The 19,471-nt window shown below is 40.6% G+C and overlaps 1 protein-coding gene across 1 annotated transcript in view; it reads right to left on the reverse strand.

Annotated features, from left to right (window-relative positions):
* The window catches only part of tead1b (TEA domain family member 1b), a 33,283-nt gene that overhangs the window by 9,712 nt on the left and 4,100 nt on the right, over positions 1-19,471 (reverse strand). Inside the window, exons 2-3 of the mRNA XM_080458833.1 lie at positions 4,937-5,001; positions 3,087-3,149 (exon numbers count right to left, since the gene is read on the reverse strand). Coding sequence (XP_080314959.1) covers positions 3,087-3,149; positions 4,937-5,001 — 128 coding nt within the window. The remainder of the gene's footprint in view (positions 1-3,086; positions 3,150-4,936; positions 5,002-19,471) is intronic.

Consider the following 19,471-nt stretch of genomic DNA (forward strand, 5'->3'; position numbering starts at 1 on the left):
GATTTAGGGTAAAATTGTAATTCAGGTGCTGAGTACTGTACGTCAATCCAGTCAAAGCAGAACATGTAGAAACATCACAGTTGTGTCTTCAGACATCAGGTAAAATCAACTTGCTACACATTACAACATGCATAGATGTGTAATGAACATTTCATAACCAGGCATTATGAAACTTGTATTTACAAATTATCTTTGGTCTCTGTGGCGAAAGTCATGCTCTCTGTAATTTTCACAATCTGATCAGTAGTCATCACTCAAGACAAAACAACAGAACAGTAATGTAGTGACTAATGACTGTAATTTTGCTAAAATGCCACAAACGAGAGCAGAAACAGCAGGTTCTGATGCCCCCAAAATGAAGGGCACACTTGTATTCCTGTTTGCCACTGAACTCTAATTTGCTTTAAATGAGAAAAGACAGGGATTCATACAAAAGCTGTCTGTTTTTCTTCAGGCAGCCGCCTGTGCCCCTGAAAGACCAGGCATTCATGTGGCTAGCTGCCTGTTTGACTGTCTCTCAGCACACACGCACACACACACAAATTAATGAGGGGGTCATTAATTCCTGTTGAATACTGGGAGTAGAGCAAAGTGACAAAGTCGAAACGTATAGTCGGCTCCCCAAGAAAAGAAGAAAATGGCACATGGTTGGAGTGTCCTTTGATATACAAGCATTACTTCATAAAGTACCTTAAATTACAGGTCAGTATTATTCAAGATTACTTCTTTCACAATGCTCCTCTCCCATTTTAATCTGCCGCTCTGAAAAGCTTTCGTCAGTGATTTTTAACAGATTTCACTATTTCTGAAATAACTGGGGAGTACGCTGTGAAATGACGACATCTGTACCTAGAGGAAGCAAAAGCGACTGTCAGCCATGGCATTGTGAGAGCCCGGAGTTATCAACAGATTGAAGACAGAACAAGAAAGCAGAGAGGGCATTTCAGAAACAGCCAGCTTCACGGCCATTCTCCACCAAATGTGCACCACTAAGCCTTTGACAGCGGGGAAAAGTTGGGTTACAATGTCAAATGAGTGGGATGTGCAATCTCCTCTTATATTTGTTTTTAACACAGACCCCCCACCCCACCCCCACGCTTGTCATGCCAAATTATTATTTTTTTTTTTAACAAAGTCTGCTTGTAGGAGATGTAAGCAGAATAACTTCCTTGGACCTTCAGCTTTCAGCCAATCACCAACAGCCAATGCCAGCATGCTTCACGACATGTGCACACTTTGATTTTTGGGGTTTACCAGATCATTACATAAACAAAAAGTCTGAACGGCAAACAAGGTAAATACATGAAAACCAGTGTCAGTGTAAATATCAGCCAGTAAGAAACAAGAAACTCATCCTGAAGCAAAGAAGTGTCATGAAAGTTGAACAAATACAGGCACGTCTCAAAAACTTACTAAACAATGGCCATTTTATTCAACCACTGAAGCTTCCATATACTTTAGAAATACTGCACGGGAACAAATATTTCAACCTTTTTTTGTTTTATTCCTCATGATATTGGTTTAGAATTTGTGAAAATAATAATAATTAAAAAACACAGCACCTCTAAATACATTTCATAAGGTCAGATGTTTTTATTGTTATTCTAACTGGAAGCCGTAATTATCACAATCAATTAAAAAAAGAGTTATTGTGTATAGGTTAAGGTAAAATTAACCTACTAAAACTGTTACTTTCCAATGATATTCTAATTTTTGAGATGCACCTGTATCAAGACTTGTGCAATGGTGAGGTTCCCCCAAGGAAATGTGTTTTCAACATTTGAAACCTTCCAACATTTAACTACATGTTGTCTCATAACAGAAATGACACTGTCAAACAAATTCCTCTTACATTTGATTTTGTAAATGTTCTTATACTTTAGCTGAATCAGAACACTGAAAAGAGTGAGTCATCAGGTAACATGCACACTGGGACCAGGTTAGAAAGTGGCCGGTGGGACCCGTCTTATAGAAACCTGACATCCAGGCTCTGCTCATCGCTTCTCTGTTGATGTATGTGGAGTCACAATGCCCAGACATTTTTTATTTTATTTTTTGTTCATTTTAATTTTAAGGATCCCCATTCTTCCTGGGGTCCAGACCTTAGACCTTTGAGTCTAATGAGGCATTTGGAAAGAGCCCTCATATTTTTTTTTTTTTAACAGAAATAACTCTACGGTGGGGGAAGTTATTTAAAAGTGGTTTAGATTTCAATCAAGGGCAGGTCGTTCATATCTCAGCACCCAAAAGCAAACCCCATGATGCAAAACCCCATAAAATGTATCCTCTTACTTTTCCTGACATGGCCAATTCAGCTCAAATTAGCTTTTTTCTATGAAAGACCAATTCACTTTGACCCTGTATATCCAACCATCCATTGTCTTTACTGGTTTTAGCCAAACTAGAATGGGTGGGACTGGAGCTCAGTGGACATCAGTACATCTAGGACAGGTCACCAGTCCATCACAGGGTAACGCAGAGAGACGCGCCATTACTAACAATGGCAATGGCCAATTTAAAGTCACCAATCAACCTAACAAACATCATGCAAGTTATGAACAAACTCAAACTTCAGTGTTTGTGCAGTGAGGGCAGCAGTGCGTCACTGACCCATCATACCTCTCAACCAGCAGATAACGGTGTGAGATTTCTTTTATCTAAAAGACTAGTTCTTTTCTTTTTTTTTTTTTTTGTTTAAATCAAAATTTTAAAAATGAATTCACCTGAACAACTTTAATGTGGGATTGTTTGGCAATGTCATCTATGTCAAGAAGCCCTTGTGAGAAGATCCAATGTTTCGAGGTCCATATTGACATTAAAATAAATAAATAAAATAAACCTTGGGGTGTACTTCCGTTTGCACAACACTGTAGGTAAATCCAAACAAACAAGAGAGGGGCAACATGTCAGTGTATGTGTGAGCGGTGACTGAGAAGATGAGGAGAAGTTAGAAAGCAGAGAACGTTGAGCAGGGGGGGTTGTGTGTTAGAAGGATTCAGAGCAACAGGCATTCACTCCGTCACCACAGGAAACAGGAAGTTCAGACGCACAGCAACCAACAAGCCCATAAGCAGAAAAGCGCATACCTTTAGCTTGGAATGAAACTCACGAGATTTCCTTCTGGCAAGAACCTGAATGTGACTAGACACCTGCGGGGTAGGGGAGGGGAGGAAAACAAAGGAAGAGCCTGTAACCATGGCAATGAAAAGCCCCCTGCAACTGGGCAAAGCCAGACGTACCTTAATGGCAGCTTGGATTTCTCGAACTTTCTTTCTTGCTAAGACCTGTATGTGACTAGACACCTCCATTCAAAACAGAGAAAAGGGGAAAATAAAAAACAAGAAGAACCAAAATAAAAGTACAAAATGGATTACACATTTCTTTGTTTGAAAACACTTCAGGGAGATAAGGTGCATAACAGAAGGATCTCCGAACCACACACCAAGCTAACAGCCAATAAAGCGTTATGCTGTGTGTTGTCGTCACTTAAGTGAACTGATTAAGGAGGATGCAGGCTCCTTTAGCACACATTAAGAGCACACAGATGTGATCTGCTGTGTGCTGAATGAAAATGGGCTAGTCTAGTATCCTTACGGGAGCTGGGTGAGGCATTTCACCGGCCAAGTTTACCGCCGACCTTCATACATTGCAAAATTATTATCTATTCTCAGGTGGAACATTGAGCCGCTTGAAAAGTAGTGGTTTGACAGAGAAATAATGATTGCTGATGACAGTCTTGAGAGGGAGATTAATGTGCTCAACTGGCAGTATCAACACAAATCACACCGAAGATGAGAAACAGAAAGAGTCGAGTGTTTCCTTTGAAGCTCAATTCAAATGTGTGTTGTCTCAAATTCAACTTTTATTATCACACTTGAATAGGAAGAAAAGCTAGAATTAGTTGAAAAAAAAAAAAGAAAAACAACATTTCCACTGACTCTAGCTTCACCTAAAATAAATGAATTGATTACATATAGCAAATGACATTTGAACCAACAACACAAACTTAAAAAAATAAGAATAAAAAAAAATAAAAGGAGAAAAAAACAGAACAATCTCTCCGTCTGATTCTGTATGGAGAAGTGTTACAGAGAGACAAACCACATGGCCTCCCTGATCCAGACTGATCAATTCACACACAGTGATCGAATGTCACTGGAGACACTGGCTTGTTTGTCACTGCCATTCAAGTCAGTGATCATACAGGGAATTTCCTGTTAGAAGGGGAGATGAATCAACTGCATAGTGAAGCTCCATCTGGGCTGTCAAACATTTTGTAGCTTAAATACAAACATCCAGTGGTTCCTTCCATATTGACTCTTCCGACCTCTAAAAATTAGAGATACATGTGAAAAAGAGCAAGAACTGTAATGTTACCAATGACAGGATGTCATAAAACAGCAAGGGCTAATAGATCTCGTCAACCCTTTTGGGGTCAACTGGTGCATCGGATCACAGATAATCCATGTTAATGCAACTCAGCCAAAGTGCACCATGTCTAAGATTCACTTCTGAAGGGGAACTATGTAAAGCTACTGTAACAAATTGCATTTCAAATGACAGTAATGCTCTTTCTTATCTCTGTTGTGTGTAACATATCAGTACTATAAAATAAGAAAAATTGTTTTAAAGATAAAAGGCGGATAATATATGTTAAGCCGTTTATCATTCAAGCCTACAACTATTTTCGGTGTACATGTAAATGCGCAGAGGAGTGACAAATTTGGGAACGCCACACTTGAGGGACGTTCAAGTCGGCAATGACAGCGGACTTGTCAGCTTCTCGAGCCTCCTTGACAGCTCAGCATTGTCTTATTCTCTGTCTTGCTTTGTTTCTCTCATGCAGAAACAAAGGCAACAGTCTGCAAAGGCTCAGATCTGACGGGCCGCCGACACTCAGGCATCTGAGACGTCTCTTTTCCTGTCTTAGTCTTACCTGCTTCCGGGTCCTCGTCTTTCCAGTCCGAAGCTTGATGTATCTGGCTATTAGCTCGTTGCGACCTTTAAGAAGAGAAAGTAAAATTTATTTATGACACGTGCACACATACACACACATTTAAACACATGTGCGTGTGTGTGTGTGTGTGTGTGTGTGTGTGTGTGTGTGTGTGTGTGTGTGTGTGTGTGTGTGTGTGTGTGTGTGTATGGGGGAATTTCATATCGCAAATGGTTTGACTTTTCTGTGTGAAATGTAACAAACTCAGTGTCAAAGTTACGTCATCACACACAACAACACACAAACGCATTCAAAGACCTAAAGAGCCTGTTTTCACTTAAAAACATTCTGCATACCTCACGCAATTAAGCACACATACGAGAAATACATTCATGGTTCACAAATACATTTCTGATGCACTCACAAGTAATTCATTGTTCGCACATACGTTTTAAGATTTTACAAATATACACAAATAATAGCGGTGGTGGCCATGAGGGAAGTGAGATTGTATCGGGATACTTGCTGGTTCGAGTCCCTGAGCAAAGCCCTTAACAATCATTGTGTGAGTGAGTAAGGGCATCCAAGGTAAAACTTGTGCCAAATCAAACAATGGGATCATATGATCGGCTGTGGGGACCCTGGATAAGGGAACACAACACACACACACACTTTTCACAAATGTATGTGCATATCAGCGTTTTAGTCAGACTCTTTGGTTTGGTTTAGAAAACAGGGAAATTTGAAAAATGTACCTTTATCTCTTTAACCACGGGTCAATTAAAGCGCTTCACCTCTATAAATACAAACTAGACATGATGAAACTAGAATTTGGAGGCTAATGACGTTGAAACAAGAGAAGAGTATGGTGAGTAGATGCAAATCAGAATGCATGTCCATCTCCTGAACAAACCAGACCCAGTTTCCCCCTGTGACAACACCATGTTGAATTAGCATGAAAAAAAAATAAAAACTCACAGTAGCAGCCAGCCTTTAAAATTAATCTAATTCAATCTCATTCTCTTCAAAGCCCAATGCTTTGAAAGGAAACAGACCTGGCTGTTCATACTATTACAGGAAATAATAGCAGCTGAATATATTGGGCTTAAAACAGCACAGTTTGGACTAAATTATAATTAAAGCATATCTTTGTAGAGATTTCTAATTAACAACGGCCCTAAACATTCTTCTGCCCACAGCTCTGCTCTAATTGCTGTAGCAATGCTCATGACCCCTGCTTAGGCCTTTCATATGGTAATAACATGCCGCCAACCAAAACTATTACACAAATTATAGGTAAGGAGGTACTCTAATTATGTGTCCAGCTGTAGCCAACCAACGCCATGGATCTGCTCTGCTCCTCTGTGAAATTCACCAAACTCTCATTAAAATGACACATTTTTCTACCTTTACTTCGTGATCAATTAAAGAACTCACTTTTGTTATGACACAATGGGACCACAAAGTACCGAACATGTGCTAATAAGCCGTATCTTAGGGAATCGGAAGGGAAGGCATTCTCTATCAATGGCAACACACCAGGGTTCAAAGAATGTGAAGGCGTAAATGTATATATACCACAGCAGACGTGAGAGATAGATCTAGTGTCTGCACGACAGTGAGCGATGCTTTTCAATCCACCTTTTGTTTGTATGAAGAAAAAAAAAAGAAAAAAAGAGTGGTTAGATGTGAGCTTCATCTTGCGAGGCACTAATGCTTTAGTGCACTGAATGAATGTGACTCTTGGTCTCTGAAAAGCAGCGCGAATTACAGCTGAAAGTTGGCTTGCTGTGAATGATTAAACAGCCAGTTACATCTTCAATTATTTTAGATTTTTTTTAAATGCTATGAAATGTATGAAACGCCTGATTTTGGTGATGATATATGATTTCTAAATCTTGTTTTTCGTCTGCTTGTACTTCAAAATCTTACAGAACGAGTACATTTTTGTCACCTTTGTCTGAAAAAAGACAAGCAAATGAAAAGGAAAGTTGCCTATTTTAATTAGGATTGTCTTTTTATAATTTCAAAACAAACCGTTGATGACTTAAATAGAATTAACCAGTGTCCTTAATGCAATAATTTTTTTGTTCCAGCTAAAAACATAAGAAGTTATGAAAAAGAGCCTGCCTATTTTACTATTATTGTTACTATTAACAATAGGAGCTATGGTGTTGTCATCATTAGGACTCTATTCAACAGACATCATCCCTCATGTGCCATCGACCTTCTGAATTATCTCCAACCAACAAACTAATACATCAGCAACCAGCTGTTTCAATTATTATTCTTTTAATGGATCTAAAATATATCAGTCATAACTTTCATCATTACTTTCAATTACAGTATTCACCCTTTATAAGGAACTCATTGAAATGCTTAAACATTGAGAAATTCCACACTCAATTGTTGCTGAAGAATATTTCAAATGTTAATGATATGTTACAAAACGGATCCAAATTTTGTTTCTTTAAATTTCACAAGTTTCAGTTGAAGAAATCTCTGACTATGCTAAACTTCTCAGTGGATGTCTTCAAAAAGCTCTCTGTCCTATTGTCTCATCCTTATCACCACATGGTACTAGTGTCCTGTACAAAATGTAATTTTTTAACAGAAAGCGATTTATTTTGTAATTGTTTTAAACTTAAGATAGGTGGATTGAAAAGAAACAAGAAAAATACAACATATGGTCACTTGCTCTATAAAAGGGTTAAACAAAAATATACAGGAATTCAACAAGGTAAATAAAAAAGTTGTAGTTTTTTTCAAGGCTTATAAGATATGATTATCGGTTCTTGAATTGAGTAATCATCGCAAAGGTTTACGTTCTAGCTTTCATAGAAGTGGTGCGTTCAAATAAACACGCTCTATTCTCTCCTGAGCAACCAGATCCATTGTCCTTGTACAACACCTGGCTGTGTGCCACGCCTACACATTGTGTAGTAGCGGCGGTGGGAGGGGTGGGCTTAATGTCGAGCTCCAGTTTGCTGGTTGACCCTGCAGCTCTTTTCACTCTGAACATTTTGGCAGGGACAGCCTGAGTGAAAACCATCATGTGACCTGACAGTAGAAATAAACAACACCTGGGGATTTACTGTTCCAGCCTCCGTGTCCAGTGGGCCCACAGTGTAAACTTTACCAGGTGAAACGGGGACCTGCGCTATTTTCAATAATTCACACACTGTGGAAACACAACATGACAATACAGGCATTCATGCAAACTCCTGATTCCTAGATCAAAGCGCACAAATGGCCAGCTGAAAGCTTGCTTACTGTTGAATAATTCATTCTTTTCACCAGGCTGGAAAAAAAAAAAAAAGCCCAGTGGGTCCTGGCTAGCCTGTATTTTTTCCTGCCTGTGTTTGTGCTGCAAAACAACAATTGCGGGGGGAAAAGAAAAAAAATGGCACTGTCCATATTAAGGACTAGGTATGTCTACTGTTTCCACCTGAAAATTTAAAAGGAACTGAATTTCTCAGAAAGCAGCAAAGAAATGATGAAATCACCCAGAATTATTTTCTGACAAACAACGAATCCGCCTGGTTTCAGCCAAAATATGTGTGGATTTACAATACAAACATTGGATATATCCTAAAGAGTTGAAAGCTGAGACATTAACAGTGAAAGAAAAATCTTCTATTGACAACAGCTACAGTGAGTCTGAGGGCACAAACTGAATCTTACACACTTGTAAGAAAAACAGTATGGATTTGTCCTTTATGTTGTAGAGCTGTGAGAATGTGTGTGCAACAATTTATCACGTTATTATTTATTTGATTTATCCAATGTGACCGTACAATCTTCGATTGTTAATTGTAATATTAAAAAAAGACTTAATGTGAAATACTTGGATTGTTAGTGACCTGTTGTGAATTCCTAATAAATGTATAATTCCTAATTATACTATTTTAAAGAACAAAGAATGTAATATTTGTCAAATAAGGCTGGTACCTTTTACATTTGGCATATTGGCTTAGGGAAAAGTCCCTTTCAGGATCATTCTGAAGAAGTTGAAAAGAGCTGAAGTGCGGTATAAAACCTCTACAACTAACTCTTCTAGTTTGTTTTGTTTCTTGCTTCGCTGGCATTTTCAATGAAGCCCGTTCTCTGTTTTGAGAAGTTTTCGTATTATTACTTCTAAGTCTGTCTCTGAGGGTTAAGCAAAGTCCTTGTAGCAGTCTGGAGAGGGGCTGAGAAAATTAACCCTTTCTGGGGGGGGGGGGGGGGGGGGGGGGGGGGTTCTGTCACTCAAAGCAGCGGGAAGAGGATTAAATATTTATAGTGTTACCCCAGAGCAGATTTGTTCTGTTCAGCAGCTGGCAGAGGAGCCCTCCACCTGGCCACTGTGAACTTGCTCTCTGAATCTCAATGACTCTGGAGGATCCCAGACATATGAATGGCAGGCACTCCAACGGCAGCCCCGCGAAGAGACGGTGGCTCAACTTTCTCTAGATCGTCTCCAAGTAGCCGACTCCTCATTCAGTCAGAAATCCAATTTAGCCCTCAGCATCTTTTCCACAAGAAACACAGGACCGGCTCCCTCTGGTGTGAATAACAATGGAGGGTTTTTTTTCTCCACAGTCCTCTGTGGAGCAACTTTAGAGACACCACACCCAGAAATAACTTCACATCCCTGTGAATCCCACAACCCCTCCACTTTCGGAACTACCATTTGAACGACACTCACACGACCATCTGAAGACACCACAATGACTTCAGTATCTAAACTAAACCCAAATATAGGATATGACAAGGCTGTATAGGAATCAGGCTTTGATTTTGACCGGTGCAAATAATTCAGATGTTTCGACATAAATGTCAGTTGGCAACACTAAGACCAACCGGCTGGAAGCTGTAGTGTTTTCTTCAAAGTCCCTGAAACGTAGCGCGCCGTGGGATTTTGGCCAATTTTTTCTTTGTATTTCTAGTCTTCACAAGTTTCTTCACGGTCTGTCACAGCATCCGTGATGGACCGTGGCGGGAAAGTGGCTGCTGAATCCCGGAGGCTCCAAGGCGCACTACGGTTCATCCCGCGGTCTATCACGGTGGCATAGCTTGTAGAAGGTGTTCTGTCGTTGCTCGCTCACACTCGAATGAAACTCCCCTCCCGGGCCCGTCTTTTCTATACTTCCTCCAAGACCGTGCGCGTCGTGGCAGACCGTAGTAGAACGCAACGCGTTGGGGTCCACAAACCCATCACATGCCGGGACAACCTGCGACTGAACGTGATGAAATGGCTACCATACACCGCAGCTTGCCGTGAGAGCCGTGACGAAGCACGGCGCGACGTGAGAAAACGCCAAGCAACCGTGAAACAGCAATGATAGAGCACGCACTAAACGTAACGGAACGTGACAAAACGTGGAAATAGCATGGGATGCCGGGAAACACACAACCTTCCCGTCCCACTACGGACCGCCTCCAAGTTCTATTACGGCCAGTTATGTGCTGCCACGTTTTGTGACGTTCATCCTGTTTTGCTACGGCCTACTAAGTTTCTCATACGCACCGCGGCAAGTGTTTTGACAGTTTAAAAATCTGTCACGGCACCCACGACCTGTTACGTTTGCCCATCTCGTCCCCCTGCGTTGTCTCACGTCCATCCCATTTTGTCCACGGTGGCCAGAAACGTGGTTGCCATGGCTGTCGGGAAGATGGTGTAAACCAAGCTTAAGAAACCGATACCGACTGCACCCAGTGTGACCAGTGGATCGTTAGTCCTGCTCCCTAGTTCGCACAAACAAACACCAAAACTTGGCCTTTACAGACAATCCTAGACAAATTAGAAAACGATAGAGAATGAAACAAAGTAAACTAGCAGGCGTGGACTTACATGTTGTGTAGTTTTTCATATAAATGTGCAGTGGATCTCTAAGAATACAAGCTATTTTCACTGAATTCAAACCAATTATACATTAGTAACATGAACATAACATAAATACTGGAGTTAATTTAGGTAATGGGATATTAAACCATTTAACTGTCTTGGTTCTGTCATTTCTTTCTCTCTTTTCTGTTTCAAAAGCATCCACTTCCTGTAACAGCACAGCCCCACCACCACCACCACCCCCACACACACTCTAATGCAGGCACAACCACAGTAACATCTGGCCCAGCTCTCTGCCATGAGACAGCGCCGGGTCCGGCCTGGCTGAGAATCAGTCGGCAGATTGCAGGCATGTGTGTGGCTTCTTCCACGCCACTTATTCCCTGAGCAAGGCGGGAGAGGATGTCCCCGCTCAATCGAGAGCAGAAAAAGTGACCCTGTTCAGCACACCAGGAGGATCTGTCATGGACTCTCTGTTCAATCCTCCATCTTTTCAGCCAACATGTTACAGTTTCATCAAAGTGAATTGAAATTAGGAGTGAATATTACTGATGGTCCCACAGCTGGATATTTACAACAGGATAGAACAACAGAGGCTCCTGTAGCCCTATGACTCTTTGAGTTTTTCATTCAACACTAATATGTAATGAATAATTTAATCTTCATAATGTCTTAACCTTAAACTACAGCTACATATGATTAGTTCATCACTGAATCTAAAACAGAAACTCCATCATTAGTAGCACCGGTTAAAAAGAAAAACACAGATCACCATTTAAAAAGAGATGAGATGGCTTTAGCTGCTTCAACGTGATCATCTTCACATATTTACTGTTTTCAGATGATAAAACGGAATATTCTTCCTGTGAAGAGTGATGTTTGGACATCGATATGACAATATACTAGTGGGCTCTTTTCAGTCTTAGTAGCATTAGTTTTCTCAATTGTATCTGAAAAGTGAGAAACCATTACCAACTAATCTGTAAAAATATTGAAGGAATAAGAGGGGGGAAAAGACTACATTATAAAATGTGGAGATTCACTGGTTTTCCTGAACTTGAGCATTCTGAAGTATTAGTTTCCACTATTATTTTTATATCAATGCAATTGCTCGCATCGACAGAAATGAGCAGACTTTTCAATTTTCGGAGCAACGTTTTGTTATTTAAGCAAAGATAAGGACATATTCTCACATGAGAGTACCTTCTGCTCCTTTCTGTATTATTCCCTTGTAAATGGACTTTCTGTTTGACTGTCAGATATTTCATTGCATCCACAATTCCTGTTTGTGGTTTTGAACATTTCCTTAAAAAAATTTACAAAAATGAAGCACAATGTTGAAAATGACAAAAAACAAAAAAGTTACTCCCTGCAGAATGCGAGGAAGATTAGTTTTATTTTTCTTAAGACAATTTGTTCCTGTGTTCACTACCTAAATGCGCGTGCGCGTGTGTGTGTGTGTGTGTGTGTGTGAGAGGGGGGCAGTGGACCAACACAAAGGCCCCAGCTTTCCTGTCATCCGTGATAGATGACTCAAGGGTCTCAGACAGACATTAGCATCACAATACACTAAACCAACAATATGAAGGCATTCGTCCCAGGTTTCGGGAATAGGAGGCAGGAGGCAGGAGGCAGGAAGCCCTTTACTTGAAATATCAATGGGAAACCACAGCTTGCCAAGCGGAGGGGAACCTGTGACTTGTGGCTTCAAAAGAAAAACTGACAGTGTCCTTTTTTGGTAGGGAGACAGCAGGCTATCACTGTAGCATTATGTTAGTTCTGACTGGGGTCGAAAACTATGCTGACACACTCCGATGAATAATCTCACAGAAATAAAGCATGCACAACAGAAAGGATGAAAACACAATAAGCCATTTATGTATGCTTAGTCAAGTACAACTAAATATAAAATGTTTGCAGCTGGCCAGAGCCAGCAGGTGTTTCCAGAGGAAGGCGTGGCACTGGTCTATTCTATGTGTTGGGGAATAATCCAGGTCAGAGCTCCAGGGTGATCAAGCCCTCTTCAGTGGCAGAAATCTCATGAGGATGTTAAAAGATTATCCGACTCCAGTGCACCACCTGCTTCATGAAGTGCTGTTCCTTGGCGTATCATTGAGCCTTTGCATTAAAAATGTGGGAGCATAAGAAAGGCTTCAAGGCCAGATGTATGTGTGAGGCTGTGATGATCACCAACACTCACGCTATTCTTTGAGGCACAATAGAAATAAACCCACTTCCTCCTACACACACGCACGACAAGAAATCCCAATGCCTGCGGGCTGAAATGGAAAGCTCTGCGCTTTGTGGTCACACAAACTGACTGCATGCGTTTCTTTTATTCAGCTGTTAATTCTGTCCCAACAACAAGCAACAAGTGCACCACACACACGTACACGACTTTCTATTGTCGTACTGAATCTGCAGCATTTTCACTTGTCAGAAATTAACACTCTCTGGAGTCTGTGGAAGGTGATTATTATGGTAATCTTTTAACATTCTCCAATTTACACAGAGCAGCCTTTTAATGTCTCATAAAATGCGAACAGGCGCTCAGTTTTGGCTTCCCATGTCTATGGGTGTTCCTCCCATATACACAGGAAGCGGCTCCATTCAGTCCACCATTGGATAAGAAAAGCAAGGATGTAAAAAAAAAAAAAAGAAAAAAGAAAGAAAGCCTACAATTAAGAGCAGGTTTTTTTCCCCTCTACTTCAAAGTCTGGGAATTTATGAAGTAAAGGCAGATAGGGGCAAAATACTGAGTGGGTTTTTCCACTTTGTGTGACTCTTACTTTGTACTTTTAACGATGACATTTGTTAGACTTTGAGATATAACTGAGGCATTTTATTCTTTGGCTGCTCCCATTACACACACAGAATGTAACTTGCGCCACAGACTTAGTTTTTACACCAGATGAACTTAAACTGGATTTGAACCCGAGTCCCCAACAGTCTAGGAGGTCAAGACTGCATAATAATAATAATAATAATAATAATAATAATAATAATAATAATAATAATAATAATAATAATAATAATAATCAAAAGCATTTAAAAGCAAATAAATATCTTTAATAATATATTTGCTCAGCAGTGTTTCAGTGTTAACTGCTAATTCATTCATAAAGAACTGCTCACTCAGCACACCTCCATTCAAATTTTGTGAATTTATAATCTCTTTGGGGACGGTCAGGTCAAACTCTTTATGTACTCAATTTGTTTCCCGTGCATACCACTCCTCCTCCTCAGTGCAGTGTAATTTTATTTCAAGAATTGACATTCGGCTTTTCTTCCAAGTGCAAATTGAAGCCCTGCCAACAGACATTTCAGACATTAAAGTAAACTGATAACACTAAGGTTTTTAAAATCCAGTCACGAAAATTAAGTTCTCCATATACTGCAGTGTGCAACTGTAATTAACAGCTTTTTAAAAATCCATTTTTCTCTGGACACCAAAAGAAATCAATACTTAACTTCAAATGACCTTACTGAGCCAGATAAAAGGCTTTATTGCTGGGGCTGGGTCGGGAGCGGTTGAGCTAATGTGTTAGCTGAGCAGTGGGGGATTAAAGGTGAGGTGTTCTCTCAAAATCTTACAAGACATCACAAAGCAGCAGGTCACTAACCTGAGCCTTCCTGGAGACACTGAGGGGATTACAGCAGCCAACCTCTGCTGAACTGTGCCTGTATTCAGACGTAAAGACAGCCTCTTTATCACTCAGCAGGTCCAGCCCATTCTATTTCCTCTCTCTCCGCTCTCCGCTTCTCAAATAAGGCCAGAGCAGAAACCCGCGAGTCCCAACTCTGTGCAATATACTCACAGGGGACCAATTTGCACAGCCAGCCCGTGTCTGAATCACTCTATCAATTAGGAGCCACTGTGTTTATCATCACATACATTATTGTAGAAGCTGGCCTGGTCATTGTGTTGAGGTCTGCCTCTCAGGAGAGGAAAGGGATGAAATAAATGACCAGGGAGTGAAGCCACAGTTGGACAGGCTGCTGTACTAATCTGAAAGGACGGCTGTAATTATGAGTCTCCCGAGGAACTGGCTGTGTGGCAAGTCCAATGTGTGAATATGGCGCTAACAGTCAGGAAGGTACACTGCCCCCTTCTCCACAACAAAGTAAGACACTGAGTCAAATCAATATTTTCAATCTCTCAGGATCAATTCGGCATCTGAGCACAAAGGAAGACATGTTGGCTGCGACCGATACGTATAAATGAAAAGTCAAACTTTGTGCTCATAATGGGCTGCAGAGTATCACATTCTTTTGTAATCACGAGCACAGGCTGGGAGAGTCTTAAGGAAAAAAAAGTTATAATTGAATTCTAGATCGGAGAGAGAGGCAAGGTACCAAAGAGTTAATGAAAAATAACTCAGATGGTCACAACATAAAAACAGGAATCTTGCACTGAATGTTGGTTATATCAAGTCCTACAGTTGGATCTTAGTATTAGCATTAAGTATGTTAATTCCGTGTCTATTTCGCTGACTTTGTTTTCAGCGATGCTGCTCAGTGCTGAGGCCATTCTTCATTCAACTAACAGCAAAAAAAAAAAAGAAAGAAAGAAAGAAAGAAAGAAAAAAAAAGATGACCGCCTGTGTTAGCAATGGAGAGTAGTCCCTGTGCTCTGGATGAGAGCATAACAGTGGCATTCAGATGCCATTCATATGTTGATTACACGAAATGGTCCCATCAGTATGAGATGATCTCATCAGAATAAAAGTGTTTCATCAATGGGATGTGATGTAATCAGCATGAAACAGATGATTTTTTTTTTTTTTTTTTTTTCCATGAACAGAGCACAAAAAAAGTGACACTGCATCTTTAAGAAGCCCAGAGTCTGGCTGTGTTTTAGTCAAACAAAAGCAGCCAATTGGGAACATGCAACCTGAAACCAGAAGCCTGGCTCAGAGGGCCTCACACAGACCTCAGAGCAGGGACACACCCCGTGTTCTCCTGATTCAGGCAGGCACAGAGCCACAGCCTGCTATCTCACCATACACAGAGCAAACACTTCCACACAGCCAGTCAGGAAATCTCAAACACAACCTCACGGATCAGTTGGTTTAACTGCTTTTTATTGCAGATCTAGAATTCCATGTTGTAGAAATCAAAAATCTGATGACATTACATCCATACGCCAATGAATTAAGAGCAAAAATATAATAGTAGACAGACTCATTCCAATAATTCAAATGTTCTATTATGAAAGCATTATACACTGTTGCTCTGAATATTTGCATGAGGCCCTGAGTTCATAACCTCAGTTACCACCAACTTTTTTTTTTTCAAATAAAGCTGTAATTGCACTTGATGACATAAAGAGTGAAAATGGCAGACCTGAAAAGCTCAACGCTTTTGTACTAGCAACCTTTTTCAATTCAATTCAACTTTATTTATATAGCACCAAATACAACACAGCTTTCCTTGTAGCCCTGCATCCGGCTGCCCACACCTTGGTTTCCTCTATCAGCACTGCCTGTGCTGAGCAGCCCTATGAGGCATGAACCCAGTGGCAACACCAGCCTGTGTGCAGGAGAGTGGAATCTCACACGAGTCACAACATGTTATGCTTGGTCACCACAACACGGACACGAGTTAGAGCTGAAATCTGGCCCTTGAACAGACTGCCATGAAATAACATGCACTTCAAAATCAATTCTGCTGCTCAGCAACAGGGAAGCTCTAAATGTAGATCCATTTTGGAGCTGAGTCCCATTAATTGCACATTCTCAGAGCCGCAGAAACACAGGTGGACAATGTGATAAAAATATGTAGAAAAGCAAAATGGATTAAACTTGATCTTGAATCATCCATTAGCTTGATGTTGATGTCAGCTGCTGTCTACCATCTAATGGGCGGACGTACAGGAACCATGTGTGCATCTTCCCCGTCACTCAAAATAGCATGTGTAGAAGAATCATCAACAAAAAGTTGATTAAAGAATAATACAAATGGACAATTATACAAGTCAACTGTGCGAGTCATTAATCTCTGGTTAATGCAAAATTATAAATGGAAAAACGTTTTACACTGCATGTTTGACAATTACAACATGGCAGACCTTGTAGCTTGTATAAAAGGCTTTCGACTAGACATACAGTTCAATCATATAAAACGTGCCTTCAATGACTAATCGCTTTAAGTCTTTTGTACTACTGTCTGTACAGATCGCTGCATAATGACCGAAGTGCATGGATTTACAGAGGGAAAATGAGATTATATTGGACTTTTGGTCTTTTTCCATCTTTATTATTATTTATCTCCTTGTAATAAAGTCAGGTATGTTACCAAATTAACATCAATACATAGAAAAATGTCTCAACTGTAACAGAAAAAAACCCAGTTTTGATCTAGTTGCATTTATTCCCTTTCTTCAAGAAAACGGTTACAGAGCAGACATATTTGTTCTTATTGATGCATTGAAACAGTGGTGGGTTCATGCTTTTTTCAGTTTGAGAGGCGAAAAGAAGCACAAGACTCCATAGTGATCCATTATGAATAAATAACCAGACTGTCGCAACCCAGCCTCAAAATCTTGAATCTTCTTGCAACTCAAAATGACTCGTTCCTTTCCTCATCATACCTGCATCAATGCTATTTACACTTTCAACAGTTACTTCTTTTGAGGAAGACATAAAATAATTGGACTTTTTTCACTACCATGTATGTGAAAACACAGTCCTCCTGCACCGACAATGGCAGGGGAACAAATGAGGGATTATTCTGGAGGTGTGTGATGCCTCTCCTGCAATGAAGTTCCTCACACTCCATTCTGAGTGAATGCAGGTGACTCAGGGAGCCTGAGCTGATCCCAGAATTCCTCATTATCCGCCCAGCAGGGAGGATCAGGTCCGCTCGCTCTCTCTCAGAGCATGCTCCGCCCGATGAGACGAGCCCCAGAGGAGCACAGTGCTGGGCCATCGGGGGCAAGCCAGGTCCGCTCATTATATCTAACTCATCCTTGGCATCTCTGCAAACCAAGTGCCACTTAGTTCCCACAGGAGGGGTCTGGGCCGGATCACTGACGAGATGGCAGAGCAAACAGCAGAATGGTAATGGGAAAAGCTTTACATCAAAAGACACGTGCAGATTGAAGCGCAGTGTCCAGCAATCTATGAAGCGAGTATTACGGAGGCTGGATTCAGTGCATTTCTAGACTGCGTTTATTATTTTTTTGAATGAAAGTGTGAAATGAATAGTGTCATCGCCTCTACTGTGCATGAGGCATAAATATGAAAGGAAGAAATTCATACATCTGAGGTGGATCTTTATGTCTTCATCTAAACTACAGAAAAGTCTTTTATAAATGGACATATACTCAACAGGTGGTCCGGTCTCCGAGGAAAGAAAAAAGCCTATATGTATGCAGTGTAGTCTCCAAGTGGGGTTTGTATTTGAATATTTATTTCTCAGTATATGGAGCAACAATCTGTTTGTCCCTTTTTCTTTTTTTTTTTTAACAGTAACAGAGGAAAGATTCACCAATGTCATTTAGCTTGCTGGGTAGTGCAAATACATAGCTCAATGAATAAACATACAATCTGAGTGAAGCGTGTTGTTTCATTTATCAACTCCATTTCTGAGATAAATGAATGCAGCCTAGCACAGCAGGTGGATTATGCAAGTGTAGAGACTTAGGCCTTTGGCTAGGGGCCAATGCCCTTCCTTTCCCTTTACTTTTTAGAATACGCGACCAAGTAAACTTTGGGGCCAACATAAGTGTTGGTTATACAGTTTCTTCCAATGCAGCCATAACCTGCCTCAGATAATGGGCACAGCGCCAGCTAACACTGGTCCTGGCACATCTGAAACACTTCAGGTAAACACCACAATAAGCTAAGAAGCAGAAATTAGAAATTGTTTTGTACCGCAACACAGTTGCTATAGAGACTGTTGCTAATTAACTGCACTCTACCCCAGGATAACAAAGGGCTTAAGGGCACTCGGGGCGGCTCCTCTTGTGATGAGCTCTGTGTATGGAGCAGTATGCCATCCCCAGGGTCTCTCAACTACAAAATACCTGTCTCCTTGTGGCCGGCTTTCATCTCAGATGCCATAAGAGGTTTTGTGCGGTGTCTGTCTGTTTCTGTTATAAACCCTACAGACTCGGGTAGCTGTGCCACATCAGCCTCAACGTAGTTAGCAGAACCCTTCCCCCCCTTGAAAAAAAACAACCAACAAATCATTGGATGTTTGAGACAAATCAATTCCTTGTAGAAGCACAGAGGACCACTTCATTGGTCACTTAATATCTATGATGGCATTTCAAATGGGGTGCAGAGTTAACAAGGAACAGTAAATTAAAAATCACACAGCATCTACATAGGGCCTGCAGACAGGGCTTTAGGGTTCAATCAGTCCATAGTACAAACCTGCATGCATAACAAAGCGCCTTTTTTTAAACTCTGAAAGTCTTTAAGGAAATACAGAGCATTGAGAAAGACGAATTTGGAAAATGACAATAATGTCACACAATTTAACAAAATAAATTGTTTCGTTTGCGTGACTTTATACATGAGACTTTGCAGACACAATGTAATAGCTGAAGATTTTGTGACATGGTAGAACAAAGAAATGTTCATATTTACATCTGTTTCTTGTCGATGTGCCTAGTTAACTGTGTGTGATTAGATGGGTGTATGAAGACAAATATGAGTGTATGAATATTTGCTATGGGGGTGGCGTTTCACAAAATTTGA

This window comes from Lipophrys pholis (genome assembly GCF_963383615.2).
Source record: "Lipophrys pholis genome assembly, chromosome: 2".
Taxonomy (NCBI): Eukaryota; Metazoa; Chordata; class Actinopteri; order Blenniiformes; family Blenniidae; genus Lipophrys; species Lipophrys pholis.